This window comes from Carettochelys insculpta, chromosome 2, assembly GCF_033958435.1.
Source record: "Carettochelys insculpta isolate YL-2023 chromosome 2, ASM3395843v1, whole genome shotgun sequence".
NCBI classification, from domain to species: domain Eukaryota; kingdom Metazoa; phylum Chordata; order Testudines; family Carettochelyidae; genus Carettochelys; species Carettochelys insculpta.
Window position 1 is genome coordinate 166,198,340 of NC_134138.1, and position 26,135 is coordinate 166,224,474.

General features: G+C 44.4%; 1 protein-coding gene across 3 annotated transcripts in view; it reads right to left on the minus strand.

Annotated features, from left to right (window-relative positions):
• Positions 1–24,635, minus strand: part of PLEKHG4B (pleckstrin homology and RhoGEF domain containing G4B) — a 143,951-nt gene extending 119,316 nt beyond the window's left edge. For all 3 annotated transcript variants that reach the window (XM_074988000.1, XM_074987999.1, XM_074987998.1), the window contains exon 1: positions 24,363–24,635. In XM_074988000.1, the coding sequence (XP_074844101.1) occupies positions 24,363–24,419 (57 nt within the window). In that variant the 5' untranslated portion in view covers positions 24,420–24,635. The remainder of the gene's footprint in view (positions 1–24,362) is intronic.
• Between the last annotated feature and the right edge of the window lie 1,500 nt (positions 24,636–26,135).

Genomic DNA, 26,135 nt, shown 5'->3' on the forward strand with positions numbered 1-26,135 from the left:
AAATTTGTCCCTCATTTAAGTGAGTACTCGTAAGTCAAGTACTCACTTAACGAGGGATGAGTATACATGTTGAAACTTTTCACTTTTTGTAATTAAATGGATGGAGCACTGCCAATTTAACTTCATTCTCGAGTTTACAAGAGAGATGGAGGAGTTATCAGAACTGAGGTTTTATTGCTTTGTTCTTTCTTCCTTCCTTCCTCCTCCTGCTCTCAAAAATGCATTGTTTCTGTGACAGAATCTTCATGGTACCAAAACATTCCAGGAACAGGGGGCTCCCAGCTGGCTTACATTCCACTGATTTCTCTCTTATTTGTGAAGTCCTACCTGCTATCCTTTCCATCCCAGCCTGATTTAGGACTGCATAAATGTTAAATTATCCTGCTTTGAAACCCTGGCTGAAGCTTGAGAAAACCCAAAGCTTTTTGATATAGGGTTGTTACGAGTGTTTTCTTGCTAGGAAAGAGGCAGTGGAAAAGTTGTTGTCCAGGCAGCTATCTGCTGGGCTGGCTGTTCCCAAATCAATAAATCAGTCTGGTAATGTGGCTCTGTGGACAGGCACCAGGCAGGTAGCCAGGAGAGCTAGATTCTGTTCCTATCTTTACCTGTGGGCAGATGGACCTACTAAGTATACCTACGCTTTTCACTTCCATATCCATAATACCTTTCTTTGAAAAGCGCTCTGAGACCTACTGCTGAAGGGTTATATAAGAGCTAAGCATTGTCTTTCAGTGGCAAAGAGCAAAATTCCACATGTACACGTTTGCAGAGAGTCGGTGAGGCTTAAATTCAGCAAAAGCCATAGAGAGCAGAGCTCCAGTAAATATTTCCAAATCGGCTGCATTCCCACCTCATTCTGTGAGCAGAAGCCCAGAGACCCCTCAGGGCTGAAATTCCAAGCCCTGGGGCTCCACAAGGTACTCAAAGACATTTTAAGCCTTGGCTCAAAGCATAATGGCCTAATATTATTCTACGAGTCTATCTGCTACATTTAAATAAAATATAGTAAACAGCAGTGTCATTTTTGTAAAACAAGAGGTGCTGGTACTCATTCCCCGGGTGAGGGCAGGGAGAACCCTGCAGGCCTATGGCTGGGAGCTGGCTAGGGCACAGAGCCCCGCTGGAAGACCCAGCCATGAGATCCCCCAACTGGAGGCTCTCTGAATAAAGGTGCCGGTACACCACTGGCACAAAAATAGCAACGGTAGACAGACAATATCGTGCAGCAGGCAGAGAACGACAAAGATAAAATGAGAGAAATTCATTCTGATGTTTCTTCTTCCAACACCTGTATCCATTTCTGACACCAGAGTTGTTCCTCTGCTATACGTACACACATACTTACATACACTCTTGGGCACCACGAGTGGCCTAACAGCAGGCATGGCAATTCTTTCTGAATCTCAGCCCAACATTAGTGCCTGGTTAGAAGGATGCAACACAGCCCTCCAAAACTGTCTCTGATATTAGAGAACAAAAGCAGAGAACAAACTCTCCTGCTGCTCACAAAGCTCCCTCTACCAGACTACTGCTTCTACAGAGCACTCTGCATAAAAAAAAACCCAACTCCACACCACGTCTTCCCAAGGAAGAACATTTATGCGCGCACTAAGGAAAATGAAAACATGGAATATTATGTACAATACTTCGATTTGCTGACTGCACATCTCATTATTTTGTTTACTATGATTTGTTCTTCATGAATTAATTTTCCTCCCCCTTTCCTCATTTTACCATCTTACTCTCACCTCCTCTGTGCTTCTGCTGTTTGGTGAAAGGAAGGTGACTGGAGTGAAAACAGGGGCACTTCAGGGCTTCGAAAGAGAATTTCAACTATCATCGCCAAGTTAGTTTTAAAATGTTCCAGTGCATCTGATAAAGTGGGTTTTATCCCCAAAACTTATGTGCAAAAAAAATCTGTTCGTCTTTAAAGTGACACAAGACTCCTCATTGTTTTTACAGACACCAACACAAACACAGCTACCCTCTGAGACAAAATTCACAGTGCAGTCAAGGAGCCGTTAGGTACCTGTCTCATTAGCTAACCTTCCTTCTCCCTCTCGCACATCTCATGCCAGCAAATAAAACATCTCCTCACCCTTGTCCATGCCCCAGTCAGCATTCTGCACCAGCAGTACCCTAGGCATTCTCTTAATCCCCAAGGACTATAGAGGTGAGGTGGGCCAGCCGCACACTGATGAAATCAGAAATTTCCTGAAGCAAATTGTATGTCTCCATTCTCCAGCAGTGGAGCAACTAGGACAGGAAAAGTGGTTGGTCCCAGCTTTCAGGTGGGCAGGCTATGGTGGAAGGGTGGGGAAAAGAGATGGAGGATCCTGAGGAGCAGGATGAATTGGATGTACAGGAGGCATCCAGTTCCAAGCAGCAGGAAGGGAAGGGGGTGCTGAGGGGGTCCAGGGCCCTGGCAAGGTGTGGCAGGAGAAATGGGGTACCTGCCTCCCCTGACTTCCCACTTACTGCCCATTAGGTACCCAAGAAACACAGGCTGCAGGGCGTATCCATGAGGCAGAGGTGGACCCTGGCAGAGTTTGAACATGACCCTGCCCCTCAAACTCCCAGTTCGGTGTCTGCCAGCCCAGCCACATCCCCCTCTGGCTGGACTGCTGTGCACTGGTGCCCCAGGGCTAGCCCTGCTCTGACCTTCCCCCATGAGGCATACCCCATAGGGCCAGACCTGGAGCCAAAGACAGGGGCAGCATTGCACGGTGCAGGCTGGAGAAAGACACAGACAGGCTGACAGAAACCCAACTGGAGTCAAGATTCCCAGCCTGTGCATTTGGTGGGGGTGCGGGGGAAGGGTGGCTCTGGCCCTGGATGGTGAGTGGGTGGGCCACAGACCCATCAAGCCCATCTGTAGCTAAGCCCCTGTTCTTCAGTATTCTTTAGCATATGTCGGCAAAACAAATCCTTTCCAACAATCTACATGGAACAGCACTAATTCTCATGCTTGTAACATGATATTCAGACATGAAAGGGCTTTTGTTTTGATCTCTAAAAGAAGCCAGCATTGGTAATTGCCAAATGCATTTCCATTAGGGGTTGTGTGAGGGGAAAAAAAAAAAGACTATCCTACATGAAAGATAAGCTGCCCTCCCTACTTGCCCACTTCACTTTTAAAGCTAGCCAAACAAAATGTTTTCAAAGACATAATAGACTTTGAAATCTTTTGCCAGAGTCTGCCTTGCATCCCAGTCTCTGCAGAACTCACCTGGTTTACTGAGTCTAAAAAACAGGTTATATCTATTTAGTAGCTTTTATGTACTATTTTTCCAGTAAGTTACTAATTATCACTAATTATTTTAAAACCACCCTCTCCATTTCATTGCATTAAGTTAGCTGATTCTTGCTATTAAAAAATGGAAACTTGTTAAATACAAAGCTTGGCCTCTGAACATATAGCCACTAAAAACAGATGACCACTTTAAAAACATACCGTCAGAACATTCTGTGACACTCTGCTCCCTTATTTTTACAGAAATGTGATTTGAATATAAATATGCATAACTCAAATACACTTTATGCAAAATGGGGCAAGTAGCCTATCATGCAAATGCTTGTGATCCCCTGAATGTGTCTATTCTATTTGCATGCATGTATATTTCTTGATAGTTAAGTCAGAAATATAAACTGTAAATCCATTTATTAATGCAAGTCTTCTAGTGAAAGCCCTTAGTGGTACTTGAAGTAATTAATGGACCAATGATCAAAACAAGGATCTGTGAATAGTCTTGTTCTTTCTGGAAGCCTAAACAGTGGTTGTTCCTAGAAAGGTATGTAACCATGCCACCTGTTGCTGGAATTCATCTTGAATCTGGTATTTTTCCAGTGGGGTGGGAGGAACGGAACAAAAACTTCCCGCCCTGGGGAAATTTTATTTAAAGAATGGGAAGCAAATGATTTTCTTCATCTGGCTTCACAAATTCCCCCACTCCCCATACGGCCCAAAAAGACACATGAAAGCAACAGGAAACAAAAAGAACCTAATGACAGGGACAGAAATGAGCTGCTAGACTGAGGTCAGAAAAAAAAGATCACATCTGGCCTAAAGAATGTTACCGGAAACAAGAACAGGGGCAAGAACAAAATCAGATAAATAGGTAACAGGTTTAAAACAAACAGAAGGAAGTTATTCTTAACGCAGCACACAGTAGGCCTGTGAAACTCCTTACCAGAGGATGTTGTGAAAAAACAGGATTTTAATGGGGTTCAAAAAAGAACTACACAAATTCATGAAGGTTTGGTCGACCGATGGTTATTAGCCAGGATAGGTAGGAAGCGTGTCCCTAGCCTCTGTTAGTCGAAGGCTGAAATGGATGACAGGAGAGGGATCACTTGACAATTATCTGTTCTGATCACTCCCTCTGGGGCACCTGGCATTGGCCACTGTGGGAAGACAGGATACTGGGGTACATGGTCCTTTGGTCTGACCCAGTGTGGCCATTCTCATGTTCTTTAATTATTATTTGTAACCATTTCTTTTCAACATTTAGGTTTAGCTTGCATGCTTTGCTTATTTTAGTTTAGCAATTTGCTTTGATCTGCCTGTTATAGCCTTCAGACGTTTAAATTCTTTTTTACACTTGATACAACCACTTTTGTTTATTATCAGACCCAGTGTAAATAACTGTTACCTGGGGGAGAGGTAGGGGAAGAACAATAGCTGTGCTTCTCTTTCTTTCATTGGTAAATGAGGCAAACTTTATAAGCTTTTTCTCTGTAAAGTTTTTATACAGAGTAAGGTGGGTTTGATTAGGGTTTTAGTCCCACTGGGGCTGTTCTTCTGGATGTTGTCAAGCGCCAGAAATGAGCCTTCCCAGAGCTGACTTGTCAGCAGTGTCTGTGTAACTCTGCTGAGGGGCTGCTACCCCAACTTTGTGCTTCTGGCTCATCAGAAAAGTGGGGGAGTGCCCAAGAGAGCAAGTAGGTGGGCTCAGTAGTATGATCAGCCCATCAGGCAACCTTCTCAAAAGGGATCTCTGTGATCCATCCCATCACACATTCATTTTAGAGGTTGTTGCAAGATCAGGTGAAAATCTTTCAAGTATATGGGACAAATTTTGCTGTCCTTATTCAGCCCGTAAACTGATGAAAGTCCTGGTAACATGATTACAAAACACAAAACACTTAACACTTGTTATTCATATGAAGATAAATAGCTTTTTTTGTGCTTCTTATTCATGTGCCTTGGTAACGGTAGAACATATCACAAATTTAGTTACAACTGTGTGGTTAAAAATTACAAATTCCTGAGTGAGTGGGAGTTGAAATGAATGTCATCTGTTCTATTCAATAAAGGGTGAAGGCGGGAGGGGGAACACCAACAAATACAGCATTATTAAAACGATACATGAAATACTGCACCTTTCTTAAGTATTTACTGACTTGTTAACCTTTAAAGTGTGTATCAGACATGATGAATAGTGCTTTGGCATAATGGATACTAAACTGATTCAGCAGCTTAAAGTATGAAACCATGCAGGGACATCTCTCTCTGTATATCATCATACCTGCCTTTCCGAATAACCACACTTTCAAACTATGCTGTAAAAACACTACAGGATGATCAATGCAGAGAGAGAGAGAGAGAGAGAGAGTGAGTGTGTGTGTTCATTCAGAAATCTATTTATCCCAGCAATGGTGCCTTCTCAACACAAATTGAAAATGTTCAAAGACTTTTATTTGAAGAATTTAGTAGATGCCTCTGAAGTTTTAGTCAACTAATCTTATACCAATTACGCTCCAAGTACTTTTTAAATACTTAATTTTTTTTGAATATTCAAAACTAAAGCTATTAAAAACACTCTGGCCATTTCTACACATAAATGGCCCGAATTATGTTAATGAGACATGGATGTAAATTCCTGGTGCCTCATTAGCATAAGGTCACATGCTTTGGAGTCTGGAAGACGCTCTTCCAGACTCCAAAATGGTGTGTAGAAACGCAGCCGCCGGGGGGGCCTTCCGGAAGAAGACCCCCCAGTGGCCATGCTTCTACACTCCGTTTTGGAGTCCAGAAGAGCGTCTTCCGGACTCCAAATCATGTGACCTCATGCTAATGAGGCACCAGGAATTTACATCTGTGCCTCATTAACATATTTTGGGCTGTTTATCGGCACGAAAGCAGCATGCGTAGAAATGGCCTCTTAGTAATCAGAGAGGTAGCCATGTTAGTCTACATCTTCAAAAAACAACAAGAAGTCCTGGGTACCTTATAGATTAACAGATATTTTGGAGCATAAGCTTTCGTAGGCTATGACCTGCTTCGTCATATGCACTCATGTTAGTCTATAAGGTGCCACAGGACTTCTTGTTACTCTTAGTAATATAGTAGTCAGCGTTTTAAATAATTGTGAATTTAAATGCCAAAAATAAAATGAGATGGCACAAGAGAAAACTGCAAATCCTTCCGCTGAAGCAGAGAGAAGGGCAAGTTGCTGCTCATGACCATATCCAAAATACCAAAAAAAGTATTGAAGGAATTCATGTAGGAAACTAGCTCTCCGTAACAAAACAACAAGGGGTCTTCTATATTTATTCTTACTGTTTATTTCAACTAGAATTACACTGTCCAGTACAGACCTGTTTGCCGTTTTGTAAGCGTCCAATGTACAAATGTCTTTAGTGTCACTGATTTATAAAACTTCCAGGTAAAAGGGTTATTTAATGCAGTTATATAATAGATGTTAACAGGGAAAAAGTAGGACAGGGTTGGGGCAAAATGTTTCAAAGAGTTAACAGCTTGTGTGAACCTTTCCTCAACCCTCAGTCCTTTTAGTCTGATTTGGATCCGTTCAGATAATGATCCTCCTCCCACCTACATGACATTCTAATGGGCTCTGGCTCCCTCTCTAACTAGGTTTTTATAATGTGGTTCATCACTGTGGAATCTGGATACCTTCCATAATAAACACACACACACATCTGCAATCCCTTAAAACCTGTAACAGACCAACGCCATCTCCTTCCCTTGCGATAACATTCCAACAGGTCCCACATCCTTCCCCCCATAATATTGCTACCCATATTAGGGAGTGGCTGAGATCCACACTAAGCACTGTCTACCTCAGTGCTGCTTAAACTTCTCCAGTCATACCCTCCCTGTCCCCACTAATGCAATCAGTCTGCTCCTCCCTGCTGAGGGCAGCCAACGTTTCCTCAGCAGAGGAGTCTGGGCTGAAGGCAGAGCCAGGAGTGGAACTAGGGATGAGGAGGAGGGAGGGCTGGAGGGGGAATAAGAGTAGAGCAGGACTGGGGCTGGAGCAGACCTGCAGCTGGCATTGGAGCAGAGGTCAGAGTGGAGCTGTCTGTGGCTGGGATCTGAACTGTTCTGGGAGCAGAGAGGGAGTGAGGAGGGAACTGGGCCTGGAGGGGGAGCAGGTCTGGAAGTGTGGGACTCCCTCCTCATCTCCTGTTGGGGCTGGTTTTGGCCACAGAGCACACCCCACATTTTGTTAACCACTAGTCTACACAGCAGCTGTGCTTCGCAGGGTAAGCAGACACACACGAGAACACAGTGGCCATGGCAGTGGGATGAAACTCTGGGTGTGTACTCAGATGCCTGGTCTGAACTGCTGGTGGGGCCACCACAGACAGACGACTAACTTTAGCAGAAGTATTGCAGATCTGTCTACCCACATGGGAGACATGCTCCTGGCTGCTTTGCAGACATAGCTACCTTACACTGTTCTGAGCAGGGCCCTACCAAATTCCAGGTCTGTTTTAGTTAATTTCACCATCACAGGATTTAAAAGTGAAAAAATCCATAATTTCAGCTATTTAAATCTGAAATTTCACTGTATTGTAATTGTAGAGTCCTGACCCAAAAAGGAAGCTGTGGGAGGGGTCATAAAGTTATTGTTGTTGGAGGAGGGAGGGGGCATGCGGTACTGCTGCCTTTATTTCTGCACTGCTGCTTGTGGCGGAGGCACCTTCAAAGCTGAGCAGCTGGAGAGCAGTGGCTGCTGGCTGGGAGTCCAGCTCTGTAAGCAGACTGCCATCAGCAGCAGTGCAGAAGTAAGAGTGTCCTGTTATGGTATTGTCACCTTCACTGCTGTGCTACTGCCAGCAGAGTGGGACCCTCGGCCAACAGCTGCCAGTCTCTGGCTGCCCACCTCCGAAGGCAGCACCACAGGAGTAAGGTGGCATGTTATGGTAACACCACCCTTACTTCTGCACTGCTGCTGGCGGGGTGCTGCCTGCAGACCTGGGCACCAGGCTAACAGCTGCTGCTCTTTCACCACCCAGCTCTGAAGGCAGCACAGAAGTAAGTGTGACAATACTGCAGCACCCCACCACCCCTCAACTCCTTTTTGGGTCAGGACCTTCAATTTGAGAAATGCTAATCTCACCCTTGAAATCTGCATAACATATGGTAAAAAGCACAAAGTAGTCTAGATTTCATGCTCTGTGTTGCGTTTTTCACAGTCTTGTATTTGACAGGGCCCTAACCATGAGTCTAATAGCTCTAGCAGGCTTTGGTTACCAAACATTTTATAAACAGCCCGTTAACAGCCTTTTCAAAATTGATTACTTTCTAATGAGAGGAAAGGCTGATTGTCAAAATATGTGTTCTACTGAAGACAATGCACTTGTGCCTTTCTTGCAGCCATGCTCCAGCATGCGATACCCTCATCATCATCACCAATCACCACCATGGGTCAGTGCCTGTTGGTGTCTTATGCCTTCCTCGCTATTTTCTTCCATCTTTCCCTGTCCAGTGTGGAGTGGCTTAGTTTCTCTAGAATGGCCCTGAACCAATCTACTACATCACCTATGCATTCTCTCTGGGATCTTCCTCTCCTATTCAAACGTCCATTGTGCCAAATACGAGGGTCTTGATTTTTCATTCGTTGTTATGCGGTACACTGCCACAGTGCTAATGCAAGGCACAACTGTGAACTTTAGGCACAGTCTTTAAGACAGGGTGATAAGGCTCTGCTCTGCAGCGCTGGTGAGGGCATCAGTGAAGAGCAAAATGCCTCATGCGCAGCTGCACAAGCTGTGCACCTGCTCTTGCATCTCTTTGCAGAGGGGAACTTATTTAACTCTGCACAGCCATCCAGCTCTTTTGTCTAATGTTTGTGGAGAGAAGATAGCCTGGGTCCTGCATTTCCTCTTTCTGGTAGGATGGAGCAGCTCAGTGGAGATCTGCCTGCCCCCTACCCTGACTAAGAAGAGAGGCTCCTTGCACCATTTACTTCCCCACCTATGGGCCAATCAGAATCTGGCCAACGATGAAGCAATGCATCATAATACAGATTCTGTTGACCAGCTGCTCTAGCTCATGGTTAGAGAATTCTCAGTGTTATCTCCTGTGGAGAGATGTTGAGAGGAGAGTTTAGAATAGTAAAAATGCCTCATGCTCATATCCCACAGTGACGGGCTCATTCCAGAGACACCAGTGTGACTGAGATTAGTGACAGCAAGTCCCAGACTACAGGGGTAAACTATTATTCATTTTTACTTCAAGCTATGTCAGATTCCCAAGGACAAGAACAGGCTCAAGTATTAAAAATGCACAGGAAAGAGAAAACTGTTCAGCCACAGCACTTAGCTTCCCACCTAAAATGTCTGTTTATTAAGTAACATATGATGAACTGCTGCAGATTAATTACTTGGCAGTTTCCAGAAAGATGGCTAATGGCATAAAGAAGCTCTTTGACCTCAAAAGTGACAGTGAAATACTTGCTTTGTTAGCCACAAGACAGATGATGTAGAACACATGATAAATACAAACAGAAGCACTTGGCACATCTGAAAAACTCTTCCTACAGTTAATGTTTGCATCCTCTTTGGGAACCCCTACACACAGTTTTAGACAAAGGGATAACCGACGTGTAATTTTTCATAAGTATGTTGAAAAAAATCAACCCAAAGAACCATGAGAGAATGGTGATATATACTACAGCATCCATGCCTGATTGGAAATTCAGAAATGATAGTATAGTATATATTATATAAAAATGGAAGTCCGCATTTTCCAAGCCTCTGAGACAAATAAAGAGCAATTGGTAGTACAAATGACAAAAAAGCAAACAAATGTGAGAGAATGAGTGAAACCCCCAGAATTTGAGGCTTTCCTTATATCACAAAAACAATAATATCAGAACTGGAAAGACCTTAATTAGCTCGAGGCAAAGTCTTACACAAGAATGCAGGTTTTGCTATCAGCTCTGCAGCTGGAGAAAAAGGACACACACGCAAATGCATCACAAAAGGGCTCTATCTTAGCATTTTGAGTCTCAAGAGAGCAAGTCGGGAACATTCCCTGTTGCCCCTGGGTCTGTTTTCTTCAGAACTGGTTATCTTGCTTTTTTACATATTATTTCTCCTTTCCTAATAACCTTTTAAGGTACGACTAACACAGCAACTGGGAATGAGCCTCCCAGCACAGGGCAGACAGATTTGCACTATTGGGACTCAAGCTAGTATAACTCAAGACAGGTGGAATTGAACCTGGGACCGCTCCAGCTTAGAACATGAGCCTCCTCCAGATAAGCTAAAAGCCAGCTTGCTATTAGCTAAGGCTGCGGAGCAGAGTTGGTTTCTCTGTAAGAAGTCTCAATGCCACCAAATGGAACAGTGCACCCTACCCAGAAGGTGTGGGGGTTGAACTACAGCACTGAAGATGCCACTGTGGCTTTGAGCTCAGGCTCTCAGGCCAAGGAAGCTGCATTTGTGAGAGACAAAGCTGCAGCTCAAGCTACACCATCCCCATTTGTATTTTTAGTACACTAGCTCTGTCTGGCTGTCCAGGCTCGGAGATTCAATCCTGGGGCAGTGCAGACATACAAAGAACTTAGAAATGGAGAGTTATGTGTTTAGTGAGTGCTATGCACGCATTCAAGGAACCCACTCAAGGCAGGGACTTGCCAGACAGAGAATGGTGCTCCACTCCCAACCCAGCCTGGTCTCTGGACTACCTTGGTTATGGCCTTGGAGGCCCCTTCCTCTGCCCCTTCTCCCCTCCACCCCTGTGCTGTAGCCAGAAATACCTGGCTTGGACTCAGCTATGGCACCAGGATCTGCCCCAGCTCCAACCCAACTCTTGGTGGAACCTATGGGAGCCAGGGGAGGGGCACTTACACTGCAGCCCCAGCCCTGGAGCTGCCACATCAGGGAGAGGTGATTTTTCCCTCTCAGCCCAGGTGCTGCTGCAAGGAGAGTGAGATGGAGGGAGTCCTGCCTCCTTGCATTAACCCCAGAGCTCCTTCCTTCATCCCTCACCTCTCAACATGACCCTACCCCGAGCCATCATCCCCCCAGCCACAACCCCAACACCTTTGTACCCCACTACCCTCTGTACAAGCTCTGAGCCCCTCCCTCATCAGTGTCTCTACCCAAAGAGCCCTTCACCCCCGCCTGATCCTTTGCATCCCAACCTTCCGTCCTAGGACTTAGCTGCTCATTCCCAGCCTCAACCCATAGCCTGCACCCTCAGCCAGAACCCTCACTTTCCTCCACCCAAAACCCCTGCCCCGGGCCTGAGCCCCTGAATCCCAACCCTACCCCAGAGCCCACACCTTCAACTGGAGCCCTCACACACCAGAATGCCAACCCTCTGCCCCCAACCTGAAATCCCTCCCACACTCGGAACCCCTTGGCTCCACTCTGCTGCATGGATTTTCTTACATGCACTAATATGACAGTGATGTGTTGCACATCAACTCCATGCTGGTGCACATAACAAAATACATTCCCTGCAGGGCTGGGGAAAATTAAAGGGAACCCGGCTCCAAGTTCTTCTGTTACACTAATTCTGTGAATTGATCTTTTCACTTATTGGGCCACACACACTTCATCAGCCCGTATTATCCCATCAAGAGGGCTAGAAACATCCCAAATTCTCACACTCAAGATTTTTCCTTCTTACCTATCCATTTCACTGAGGTTTGGAGAGAGTTTTCCTTCTCCCATTCTTTCCTGAAATGAGGAGCCCCTAACACCAGGGGAAGTATAAGGAAGACCTCATAACAGATACAGACTGCACAGTAAAGGGTCTCTCCAATTTTGTAAAACCTCTTCAGTAGAACTTGAGAACTGTAATAAGTTGAGTCGATGATGCAATAAAACTACATCTACAAGCACAACAGGAGATCAGAGAAGACATTTAAAACCACTAAAACAAACCCCTGTGTGCTACAAGGATTCTATCTGAAAGTCCCTTAAACCACATGATGACTACAGTTCATTACATACAGAGGATGCAAGACAAAAATATATCAATCTCACTCAGCAATGTGGTTTGAACTGTGCAAGAGCCGATATGCCAACTCTTCATAAACCCCTTGTTACAAAACTTTCAAAAATAGAGACAAACTGTAAAACTTTACAAGGGACAAACAGCTACTACTACTACTGCTACTTAACCCTGGTACTCCGTGTGGAGCATAGGTCATCAAAAAGCCTCCTCCACTTCACTCTGTCTTGGGACAAAACTTCTAGCTGGCTCCAGGAGTGCCCCAGTTGTTTTCCTTCAGTCTCAGTAGACCTTCCCCACACTGTCCAAGGTCTTCCTCTTTTGCATTTTCCTTGCAGGTTCCATGTGAGAGCTTGATGGATTACGCTGGACGATGGTTTTCTGAGAGTGTGGCCCAGCCATCCCCACTTTCTTCTCTTGATTTCAATGTCAAATGGTTCTTGTCCTGCTCTGTTCCAAAGCTCCTCATCTGTGACAAAGTCTTGTTGTTTGATGTGAAGGATGTACCTCAGTCATCTGTTTATGAATGTCTGTAGCTTGTGATTTGAAGACTTTTTAGTATGACAAGTCTCGCATTCATACAAGAGTGTGTACTACTCCACGTCTTCCAAGTCATCTCCTCCCACTGTGATGGTGGTGGTGTTGGACTGCTTGATCCTTATTATCTTGGTCTTTCCCTTGTTAATGCTCAGTCCAGTCATTGAGGCAGTTTTGTCTCGTGTTGTGACCTTTTTGACCAAAGCTACGATCCCAAATTACATTTTTCCAGTAGTAAAGGAAATCCTGACTTGAATATGGGTCTGGTATATTTTCATTACCACAGAAACATAAAATCAAACTCAGCTAAATTTAAATGATGATTGGATGATGGTAGTAATTTTTCCTCATGCACAATGCTGGGAGGCTGAACAATACCATCTTCTTTCATACACTCTGCTGACCAATCTGAAGAAATTACTTCCCTAAATTAGAATTTGCTTCTCAAATGTGTCCAAAAATCTTATATCAGAAGCAACTTTAACTAACTCACTCTGCCAAGAATAGGGTTGCTTTTTATCCCGTGTGTGTCAGAAAGTGAACAAGAAATCTTTAGGGAGCATCTTGGCACAAGAGAGACTACATTTGCAACTGAGTGGATGTCCCAGTGGTAGGACCAGTAAGGGGATGGCAAAAGGAACCATGTACATTTCTGCATAACCTTCAAACGACTAACAGTTTTAGTTCTACTTTTAAGTTAAATTTCACTCACTGAACAGTAACAGAGAGGAAGCCGTGCTAGTCTATATATTATCAAAACAAAAAAGCAGTCAAGTAGCAATTTAAAGACTAACAAAATAATTTATTAGGTGAGCTTTCGTGGGACAGACCCACTTCTTCAGACCATAGCCATACCAGAACAGACTCAATATTTAAGGCATAGATTGAGTCAAATATTGAGTCTATGCCTTAAATATTGAGTCTGTTCTGGTATGGCTATGGTCTGAAGAAGTAGGTCTGTCCCACGAAAGCTCACCTACTAAATTATTTTGTTAAAGTGCTACTTGACTGCTTTTTTGTTTTGATAGACTCACTGAAGGATTTGTTCAGACATTTTAGTCTCAGTTTTAATGGGCTCTACACCAGAAAGGGAGGTTTTCCCCTCTCTGCAAAGAGAAGTACAGCCCTTGTCTTCAGTGCCCAAGGGGCAATTTTGCTAGAGCGTCCTCAACTGACAAATCATCTCAATTGATGTATGTGCAATTCTCCCAGGGAATCAAACAAAAATAGTACTTGAAGTAAGTAAGATTGACTGTTTCAGCCACATCCTGAAACAATATTTTTTTAAGGGGAGGCAGACACAGTTGATAGGAATTTCATATCTCTTGAATTACAATTTCCTAATTTAAGAGCTTAAAGTACACTGGGTGGGTCCAATTTACAGACCCAGGAAAAATGTTTTCCCACATTCAAGGTAGGTCACTGGTGGACCACCCAGACAGAGTACAAAGCCACAGGACAGACTCAATTTTCAGAGGGCTGTTCTAGCTGGCAAGGAAGGCGCCTTCAGTTCCAGTGGGCCACGCAACTTGATCATTAGTGCACTGCTTCCTTCTTCAGAGCTCTGTGATCTTACAGCTCTGGGATGTGCCTGCAGAAGGCAAAGGGATGGTCTGTGCCTGCCAGAGGGAGGACCCATCAGGATTCTTGAAAACAGCTTTTCCTGAATGCTGCCTCTCCCTCCTCCTCTAGTTTACATGCCCAATGTGTCCCTCACCACTGGGTCCTGTTCACTCCAGGAAGTAGCAGAGCATAAGTGGCTCACAGCTGCTGCTCCAGATGGGGTAAAAAGAGTACTGAAAGGGCTAGGAATGAAGCAAGGACAGGAAGTGAAGCACAACAGCACGGGGGAAAAAAAGGCGGGAGCTAAGTTTTGTAGTTCATCTAAGATTCCACATAATGAACAATTTGTTCTAGATCCCTTCCCCTCCCCAGTCTATAAAGCCCTAGAACGCACAGGATTTTGTGTCAGCAGCCTTCTGAGCACAGTCAGCTAGATCTGTTGAGCCACCTCCAGACAAACACAAAGGTGGGTGGGTGATAAGTGTTAGGGTGATAGAAGTGGGATTACTAGCTTCAGGCATCTGGATAAGGTGGCAGGAATTGAAGGAAAGGTATGAATGAGGCCAGAATTTGGCAGAGAAAAAGGCAGCTTCTAAAGGTTCATATGAGTGACCAGTTCATGGGGTTTGGTCAAAATAAAACATCTGAAGTTTGCCCATACTTAAAGCACTCATTTATGCTGCTAATTAAATGAAGGTGGACTTCAACACTCAAAACAAAAGGGTAAAGCTGATCCAGTTCCAGCTGTACAGGTTGTTGTGGCTATCCTGTCACCTGAACAGAAGAAAGGGTCAAATGACCATAAAGCGCCAAGAAAAAAATTAATTTTGGACCGTTTTTGCTTTTAAAGGAAACACCTGGACATTGCTTCAGTCTGTGTAATGAACAATACAAGCTTAAATAAGATTGCAAGCGTTACAGTTCATTATTTTACCATAATTATCTCATTTTGGGCTTAAAATGCTGAATCTTACTTAATGACACAGCAAGTGTTTGATTCTTCATCTTAGAGAAATTATATATGAAAATCATTTGAATGGACTCCCAACGGCTTGATTCTCAAGATACTTTGCAAATTTATTAAACACTGAATTGTCCCCGTGCTGTTCAAAGTAGTTCTGATCATCGGCAGGTTGCTGTAATAAGAGCACCTATGGCAAGAGATGCTTAAATCCAGAGGATGAGAGACAGATTGATCGAGCTCTTATTCTTCCTACTCTTTTTCTGAAGGGGGCAGGGAAGGCATAGAATAAAGATTAAAATCACTCTTGATTTTCCTCAGTTGTTCCAGCATTTTCCGTAGCTCTCATCACGTGGTATCTGCAGAGTCTACTGTGTTCTGGCTGCAGACTGAACCCTGTGACCTGACAAAATAAGAGGTAGTTTTTAATCGCTGAGTAGGGATCTTGCGAATTCGGAATGAACAAGCAGTCCAAGAGCTTCCCTCCTCACCTATTAACTCTGAGTATTATTTGTATTACACAATTCACTTGCTACATTCTTAGCCCTTTTAATATTCTTTTACCCCCAGCCAGAGCAGCAGCTGTGAGCCATTTGTGCTCTATTTTAAAAATTACATTAACAAAATACAAACCTGAAGATACAGCAAACCCTCGATTTAACAGACTAATGGGGGAAGGGGTGCCCATTAATGCCAAACGTCCGTTCTATCCAAATGGTTATACTGTATGACGATGCACTGACCTTCCCAGTCCATCACTCACTCCTGTCCTCTGTCCTATCCTTTCCTTCCCCGCTCCTGCCCCCACCCCTTTCTTTCCCTGCTCCTGCCCCTCACACTTCCTTCTCCCTCTCCCAATTACCAGAAGAGGAGCTGAATGGTGGCCTGGCTTCTTCCTCCTCCTGCAGCTCTCAGCCCTGCAGGTCCTCTAGCACCCAGCTCCGAGACGCCCACACAAAGGTAGAGCATGGCCACCCTCCGTCTGCCAGAGGGCAGCAGACACCGACACCATGGCTGTTGCTCAGCACCACTGCATGCAGCGACAACCCAATGCCGACATCCTCCACACACACAGGGCTGGCAGAAGAGAGCTTCTGAGTCTCGCTGCAGCCCCCTGACCCCACCCCCGGCTGCTCTGGCCTCAGCCTCTGCGATGGCTCCTCAAACCTGAGCAGCCTCAGCCATTCCAGCAAGTCCTCCAGTCCCGGCAGCAGCTCTGGTGAGTCTCCAGCTTTTTTGTGGGGGAGGGGGCTAGCAGACAACATCCATTATTTCCGAGTCCATTAAACTGAGGGTTTACCGTATTCTGAGTCAGTTCTACAGCTACACCCACATAACCCACAGTGAGCAGCATTATCCAGACCCAATCACCTAAGTAAAAATCCAAGTCTTCAAGCTCAACCAATACTGTTTATTTTGGACCAAGGAACAAACAATTGCCAATGCTGAGGGCTTCTCATTAGAAAACAACCCACTGGATTTTTTTTCCCCTGTGAAATAATCACCTGGCAGATTTAAATTCAAGTTCAGTAAGTGAAAGTGGGTCATCTTTCAAAACACAGGCACAATCCGCAATGTGAAGATAACTGGGGCTAAATTTTCACAATGGTTTCAACCATATCAAGCATTTTGAGCACAAAACATTTGATGTCCAGATTCCATGTGGCTCACAAATTGAATTTGAGACTGCTAAGGTGGAGCAAATTCTGCAAGGTGGATATGTTTCCACCAGTAGACAGACTGATGCCATCATCATTAGGGTACAGTAAACCCACGATTTTACAGACCCCAATTTAGCAGGCTATAGGAAAAACTAAATAACTAGGTCCCCTGTTGTCCCCGAAGCCGGCTTACCTGGGCCCTGTAAAATCTTAAAGCCTACGCCCAACCCCACCCTGCAAAAGTAAGGGACTTACCAGGGTGTCGCTTTGCACTGCCGCATCTGAACCCTCCACAGCAGCTTGGAGCCGCCACATGCTCCTCCCAGCAGGGGTGGGACGCATACATGGGCAGTTGGCATTCACATACCTGCCCCACCCCGGTGAGAGAAGCGCATGGCGGCTCCAGCATCAGCTCTTCCAGCCACGCAGCAGGGTCCCAGCCATGTGCAACCGGGTCCGGCAGCTACTCCAGCAACTCCATTGGCGGCAGTCTGGTGATGCCTCTTTTCTTTTTTTGGGTGCGGGGCGGAAGACTGGAGCTGGGGGAGCCTGGCTGGGGTGGGTTGGCAGTAAACCCTCGTATTTAATGGTCTTTGAGGTTTAACTGACTCCTGTCCCCCAATTAGTCCATTAAATAGAGGGTTTACTGTACATTGCCCAACAGACCACCATTGGACAGGAATAGTGTTCAGTCGTTACTAATCTAGATAGGGCTCCCATAAGCAACAGAGAGAACTTCAAATCTCTTTTCCAACTCCCAAAGCTACCCAGGCCTACGCTTTCAATGCTGGAAGTTAGAAGTGAAGGAAAACGTACTGACAACCGTCTTCTGCATATCAAGGTAGCTAGAGACACTTGATCAGTTATTCCGCCTTGCCATTGAAGTGTTATTGCAACTTCAGTTTTATCCATGTGTAATGGGACATGACTCAGCACTGTGGCACTTCCTGCTGGTCACTCAGAAATTAGCTCTTCCAGCCTCTATAATGCCTTCTTCCGGACGGTGACTCACCCATCATTACCTACTTGTTTGTTCTCTACCCACTTACGGATTCTCAGCACCCGTGTCCCTCCTAGACCCTGAGGCTTTTCCTCAAACTACAGACCTACTGCAGTGCCCCGACTCTAGACTCTACCATTTCTAGGGAAGCCCATACCTCAATAACCACCTTGTCTCAGTGACCCACTGTCAATCGTCACCTAGCCCCTTGCCTTAGGTACAAACTGCTGTCTGAAACGGCCACTCATCATTGGCAAGGGGTTGGACCTGCTGCCTTTACCTGTCCTGGCTGCCACCCTGCAGCCCTAGTACCCTTAGGCCTTGTAGTTTAGGAGCTTGCCTGGCCAGAGCTACCCCAGCCCTGCTCTGGTAGAAAGCACCGGTAGCTTTCCTGGCAGATAGGTCCCTCCAGCTCCACAGGCAGAGCAAGAGTCTTCTTTCTTCCTACCTTCCAGGAGCCCTCATTCGTACAGCCCTTAGCTGGGCCTTAATTGGCTGGTACATGCCACAGCTGCGGGCGCCACAATCTCAGCCCTCCCCCTGGGCTGGATTTAACCCTTGTTAGGCCAGTGCCAGGCAGATGCCCTGTCACACCCGATGAAAACGTCAAAATGGTCCATTCTGGCCCAAAGGACCCAAGCCCATTGCGATTCCCAAGAAGATGCAAACACAGTATCACCTCCCATTTCCGGCAACTCTACAGAAGACATTTTTCTGCACTTTGGGCTCCTTGTTTTGGGAAAGGAAGAAACATGGCAGAGCTGGCAGTGAGTGTGGCCTGTGGAGAGCCACCTCATACAACTTCACCTGTCCTTCACCCAGGCCATGTGAGGTTTTGGCCCAAGTATGGTCAGAGAATCAACAGGAGCACCCCTCATTGCCACAGGAGAGGACCTAGATCAGGGATGGTCAACATGTAGCCCGCAGGCCAGAATCCGGCCCATGGAGCCTTTTCAGCCAGGCTGCAGAGCTGTCAGAGGCACAATTTTGATAGCCAGCTGTGGAGCGCAGGGTTGGCAACCTGCGGCTCCAGAGCACCATATGGCTCTTTAAGGATCCATTTGTGGCTCTGGACACTGCCGCCGCTGACTCTTCCTCTGGAGAGATCTGGCCCTTAAACCAATTAAATTGAGTCCCATTATTTCGGCATGGCAGGGCAGGGAGCCGCCCACGCTGTACATGGGGAAAGGGAGCAGGAGAGCTGGAGAGAGCCACGCAGCCACACAGAGGACGGAGTGACTGCAGCAGCTCAGCAAAGGTGTAGCAGTGCGGGGGGGGGCAACAGCAGCAGTGCACAGAGCTCCTGTGTGAGGCAGACGGGGGCGGTTTGGGGCTATTTTGTGTTCAGCTCCCCAGAAAATGTCAAAAATTGCCATGTGGCCACCAATGAAAAAAGGGTTGGCCACCCCAATCTAAAGAGTAACACAGGTCTCTGTATTAATGTCCTGGCTCTCAGCTAAGGCTCTAGAGGAGACTCATTCTCTCTGTATAGTGGTCTAGGTGCCACTATGTGGGACAGTGAACCACACCCAGTAAGTGTGCGGGTTACATACTTCCCCTAACTGAGGAAAGGCAGCCAGAGCGTCAGAGAGCCAGTTCAAATCCCAAAGGAGCCCCCACTTGTAACCGTCCACAGGCAGACTCGAACCTAGGACCTCTGGAGCTTAGTTCTTGGACCTCTATGGTTTTAGCTAAAAGCCAGCTGGCTCTTAGTTAAGAGGAGACTACAGAAGACTCATTCTCTCTCTTTGTGCAAAGGTCTAGGTGCTGTCACATGGGACAGTGAACCCCACCCCAAGAGGGCTGTGGGTTATAGACATACGCATGAAATGCAATTGATATTCAAAGTGTCTGCACGCTCTGGCTGCTCTGTTAATAAAAGTAGTAAATACCACTTTCTGGCCATGTACACACAAGCCCAAATCTTCAAAATGGCCAATTTCAAAGATTACTAATGAGGCACTGAAATACATATTCAACACCTCATTAGCAATCTTTGAAAGGCATGGCCATGTCGAAGATTTGGTCTAGTGCAGATGTAGCCTCTAAGTATAACATACATGAGTAATTTTATTTCCAGCTCTCTAATGCCAAATGTCACAAAAGCTTAGAGGTCTTTCAGGACAGTTTTAGGTCTTGCACCTTAAGGAGGCCAGCCATACTAAATGCAACACATTTACAAACCCAGCATTTCTAACTGATAAATTTAATATTTAATGTAGTTCTGTTGGGATGCAAAAAGGTCAAATGGTGTATGGCCCTGGTAAATATCTCCTATAGGGATTAAAATGTTTCCTGGATCAGTCCAAAGGTTTCTAAATCATAGAGACTTTCAAATGTTTTGCTATGAAGGGGCCTGGCTGGGAGCTGAACAACCCAGGAACCACAGAAACACACTGTATGCTGTGGTACTGTAGCCACGCTGGTCCAAGGATATAAGAGAGGTGAGATGAATAAGATATCTTATTGGACCAACTTCTCTCATCAACAGAAGTTGCTTCAATGAAAGATATTAATTCACTCTTGCTGCTTCATTAAAATACATTAACCTTTAAAACGTATTTATGACCTATCAAGAAATTTTCATTGTAATTAAAGCAAGAATCCTGAAAATAGAGAGGATGCTATGTATTTCAACTCTGAAGTGGCTGAAACTTGAACAAAACTTAACATATCTACATCTGTTTCCAACTGAGAGCCTTAAAGTGCAGCAAAAATATTAACTGATTAAGCCTCACAATGCCCAAAGTAATTTTTGTTAACCCTGTTTTACAGACAAAGAAACTGAGGCCCAGAGCGGGCAGGGGGCCACAGGTGTCCAATCTAATTTAAATATTACTCTACAGTATGTAAGTATGCAAGGGCTTACACTTGGAGGTGTATTCACTAGCTGTAATGTAAAGCCTAAACAGCTAGATTGTGGCTGGTACTGTCTAGTACTCTGGTACTCCTATTTTCCTGCTGGAGCTTCTTGCAGTTGAAATTTCTCCCTTTCCTGAACAAAAGCCAGCCCTTGGAGCCTCTAGAGAACACCGTGTGGTGCACCAGTAGTGTTGTTGCCTTCCCTGCTGTAAGGGTGACAACAACCGTAACCCGCAGCATGCTATGTCAGTGGGAGATGCTCTCCGGCCACCACTGCTACCGTCGCTCATTGAGTTGGTTTTCTCGTGTTGACGGGAGACCTCTCTGATGTCGGTATAATGTGGCTACATGGATGCTCGTACAGCAGCACAGCTGTACTGCTGTAAGCTGGTAAGTGTAGGTATGGCCTGAGCCTATATCATTTGCACCGGCCGTATGATCCAGTACAGTGCAGGGTAACAAACACGGCGGCTTTTCAAAGATCCAAATGCTGCTCTCTTTTGCATTGCAATATAGCTGCAGAAATTCCATTTAAGTCAAAACAAGTAGCCTGTATTTACACGGATGTAAAAGAAACAGAAGTGTTTTGCTAAAAAAGTACAGCACAGGCAGCTCAGGTAATACGTTCCCAGGTGTTTCTTGATGCACTCTGCCTACCTTAGACATCCCAGGCACCTAAGCACAGCCTCTCACAAGGCATGCATCAGCACTGTCTCCTGCTGAGGGCTACGGTTTACAGTCTAACTTCATCCCCAAGGGTTAATCATGGTGCTGTAATTTTTACTGGAAATAAAATAATGTGTAAGCCTTTAAAACTGACAAAGCAGTCTCATTTTAAGCTCATATCCTCAGAGGAAAATGTCTCCTTGTGGGTGAGGGAGTGGGGATATCAGAGCTCCATTTCTGTTTTGCTCTTTTTAAAAAGAAAACAAGACATTAAAATGCATCTTAGCACATTCAGATCCTTTAAAACCATGGTGTCCCATAGGATTCAAAGATCACCACACTTGTGGTTGTCGCCCTTCCATATTTGCCACAGCCTCCTGCTCTAAATAAATGCCCTCTTCCTCCCACAGAGCCAAGCTCCAGCACACCCCCTTCTAAATCAATGTCAGCAATTCGCCAGAGCCAGTGTTGCTGGAGCTGATGCAAGGGCTGCCACCGCTGCCACCACATGCTTCTCCCACCAAGTGGTGGGATGCGTGCATGGAGCGGGCGGACAGCGCTCCCAGCATGCGACTCCAGGAGGAGCTGCATTTAATGGCTCCAGGAGCTGCATGTGGCTCCAGAGCTGGAATTGCAACACCGGGATGTCCTGTTTGCCACATGTGGTGAGTGGCAAACGTATTGGACACTGTGGCTTTAAAATGTCAGTTTCAACTGTAGCCTTTAAAAAAAAAAAACACATGCACAGTTCGAACTTCTGCTTGATCACTTTACCATGCAATATACACAAGTAAATGAAATTGCTGAAAATATCTACTATGGTACTGTATTACTAGCAGTATCAGTTTGAAAAAAACAAAAATGTAATGATTATAAAAGATACATTATTTATAAAAGTAAATTTAGATTTAGGTACACCATCCTTTGTTTTACCTACCTAATCTACTGTTAAGGGAGGACAAAGGTTACTTTTACTTGGTATAGAAGCAGCAAAAATGGAACTCCTTTTCATGTCAAAATGTTATCTCACTTGCAAGCATCCACTTACAACACAATGGTATCTAAAGACTAAATCACTGGCCAATAGGAACAAGGTTGGGCTCCCCTGTTGATTAAAGCCGTAAGTCAAATGAGCTGTTAATGATTTTGTCTTTGACAGTCTTTTATGTCAATGTAGCTCAATAAGAAAAGGTATTGAATAAACATGTTGATGAAATGCATATTAACTCTTGTGCCACATACAAAAATGTGGGTTAGCATTTTCTAACAAAACAAAAAAAAGCAGTCAAGTAGCCCTTTAAAGACTAACAAAATAATTGATTAGTTGAGCTTTTGTGGGATAGACCCACTTCTTGGTATGGCTATGGTCTGAAGAAGTGGGTCTATCCCACGAAAGCTCACCTAATAAATTATTTTGTTAGTCTTTAAAGTGCTACTTGACTGCTTTTTTGTTTTGATAATATATAGACTAGCACAGCTTTCTCTGTTATTATTTTCTAACAAGGCGCACATAGACTAAACCCCTTGGACCAGAAAGAGCTAGTTGAGAGCATTTCTTAGGCTGGAAGACAACACATTGACATGTCAAGCTGATTAAATGTTATCTCTCCCATTGTGTACCTGACTGAGGTCAAAGCTGCTGCACTTTGCTGCGAACCACTGGGAACACATGTGCTTTAAAATTCTAATATATGTAACATTTGGCTAGTGTGTAAAACAAGCATATAATTCAGAAACCTGAAGATTTTTCCATGTAGTGTTTTATAGAAAGAGGAATACACATCGGGTCCAATGGTGAGAGAAGTTATAAATCAGTGGTTTCCTTTACACAAATGCTGACAGTGAATGTTAATTTGGTTTCAGATTTGCAGCCTAAGCAGCAGTATGGTATCAGTGTAGTTTATAAACAAATGGTTATTACGGTTATAGTTCTATGATGTAATCATAATTAGCTAACACTATGCAAATTATGTATTTATTCATAGAGCTTATTACTAAGTAGTCTCATTATGAGAAAATGTTGCACTGCATATTGGTATTATAATGTGCTCACAAGACCCAAATCTACTGACGCATATCTTAAAATTCCCTTTTAGAACATACAAAATGCTTGTTTCCTAAGAATATTACCATTGTTTCTAAAGAAATATTAGTTCAGATATCTCATAAGCTTTAAAAATCTTGCACAGTTTCACTTCTCTACAGAATGTTTTAACACACTTTTACTCTGAATTAATTATAAACACACTATCAAGCGTGATTTAAAGTATTGCTGAGTAGTAGAAATAGACTTGCCAAAGGGAAGTCTCAGTTTAACTCTCAGTAAAAGCCAATTCAGACAAGTCAACTACTTTTAACAATTCACATAAAAACACAAAGCAGCTTCTGTCACTTTTATTTGACACTGAAAAGACTGTCTTGTTTTAATAAACGATTCTCATTCTTTAAGCTAACAGACATTCCTACATATATAAGCGAAAGTTTATATTCTTAAGGCAATAAATTTAATTTCTCCCACAATGAGAAGCAGCTTGTGAGTTCCTTTCACACAGTCCCAAGCTGAAGAACAAGTTATCAACACTGTCTGAGAGTTAACAGATGAGAAAGTTAAAAATCACTTTTTTCATCTCTTGCTTTCTCCCATGTAACTTGCCTAAGGACAGTGAGTTAATCTTCATTCAAATGTGTATTTCTTTGTCATTTATATTGAAACTGTAGATTCTTTTGTCTACAGTTACCTGATTGGAATAGCAGTAGAAAACAGAACTTGCAAAATATAAAACTTCTGGATTACTTTCCCCAAATAATTAGAAAATCATTACTGGAGTCAATAAACATACTTTTTATGACCACACATTATTATTATTCTGACTGCTTCTGTGTTCAACGTACCTTTATGCTCAGATAATTATCACCTCTTGTCTTTGGAGCAGTAGCTCGGTGATTCATGTTGACACTTCCTCTGTTCTGAATTCAATGTGAAAAATGATTCCATAAAATCCACTTTGTCACGACAATGCAAACTGCACACAAGTCCATGTCATTCTAATAATTTCACTTGACATTTTTTCTAGATTTTCTTCTTCTCTGATGCATGTGTGATTTTTACACACAGTAAATAGTCTCAGGAAGCATTCTTCACTGCCAGTTGCCCACTTGTCAGACCGTGAGAACGGAGAGTGTCCACTTCCAAACAGTGCAAGCTTCTCCCCCCACTGCTTTATTATGCATGCTGATGTAACTTCCTCAGTCAGTTCAAAACAGAGTGCCTCCCTCCAAAAACATGAAACAATAGCTGCTCCCACTTCAGTGCCCTGAGGGATCCCAAGGATCATCATGCTTCCCTTTTCATATTAAAAACACAACTCAGCTTCAAGCCAAAGTTATAGCTTTTCCCTCCCAAGAAAGGTCAGATTCTTTGACACCTAGCCCAAGAACAGCTAAACCAGCAAAAACACCTAGCAACTAACCTGTAATTTATCTGATCCAAAGCCTAAGAGCTAAACTTTCTGTAATAGGAACCTCGTATTATTGGTGATTGTTTCACCCTGAATCTGAGGACCTCATGCAGCTAATGGAACTCAAAGTATTAGCATTTTTCATTTCATATTCTTTTCAGATTACAATGGCTATTGGCAACTGTTGCTGCTGATGAAAAATACAGATGTACACCTACATGAGGAAGGCAGTTCACTTAGAGCAAATAAACTCAGGAAAAGGGCTCAGAGGTTTAAATACTTGCTATGATGCTCAAAGATTCACTAGCGGGGTGTATCACAATATCTTATAAAGCATAATGTGTAATTTTAAAAGCACTACGACTGGCCTTTAGAAATAGCTACAAACATGTCTGTAGTCAGCGTTCCATTCACTACAATCAGCAGTGGTGCTGCACAAGTAAATGTAGATGATAACATCTCCTGTTACCATTTTATAGTTTTTGGTAACTTTGTTAGGATCTAAATACACAGCTTGCCACTTTCAAAATAAGCTCACCCAAATGATGAAAGACAACGTGAAACAACCATGTATATCAAACAAAAATGACCACATACTTAATATCACCTTTGGACTTGATAAACTCTCACTTCATAGGTCAGGCATACAGAGGAAAGCAGCCTGCACTCAGCTGGCTACGTCTACACGTGAACGCTACATCGAAATAGCTTATTTTGATGTAGCGACATCGAAATAGTCTATTTCGATGAATAACGTCTACACGTCTTCCAGGGCTGGCACCGTCGACGTTCAACTTCGACGTTGGGCAGCACCACATCGAAATAGGTGCTGCGAGGGAACATCTACACGGCAAAGTAGCACACATCGAAATAAGGGTGCCAGGAACAGCTGCAGACAGGGTCACAGGGCGGACTCAACAGCAAGCCGCTCCCTTAAAGGGCCCCTCCCAGACACAGTTGCACTAAACAACACAAGATCCACAGAGCCGACAACTGGTTGCAGACCCTGTGCATGCAGCATGGATCCTCAGCTGCAGCAGCAGCAGCCAGAAGCCCTGGGCTAAGGGCTGCTGCACACGGTGACCATAGAGCCCCGCAGGGGCTGGAGAGAGAGCGTCTCTCAACCCCTCAGCTGATGGCCGCCATGGCAGACCCCACTATTTCGATGTTGCGGGACGCGGATCGTCTACACGTGCCCTACTTCGAC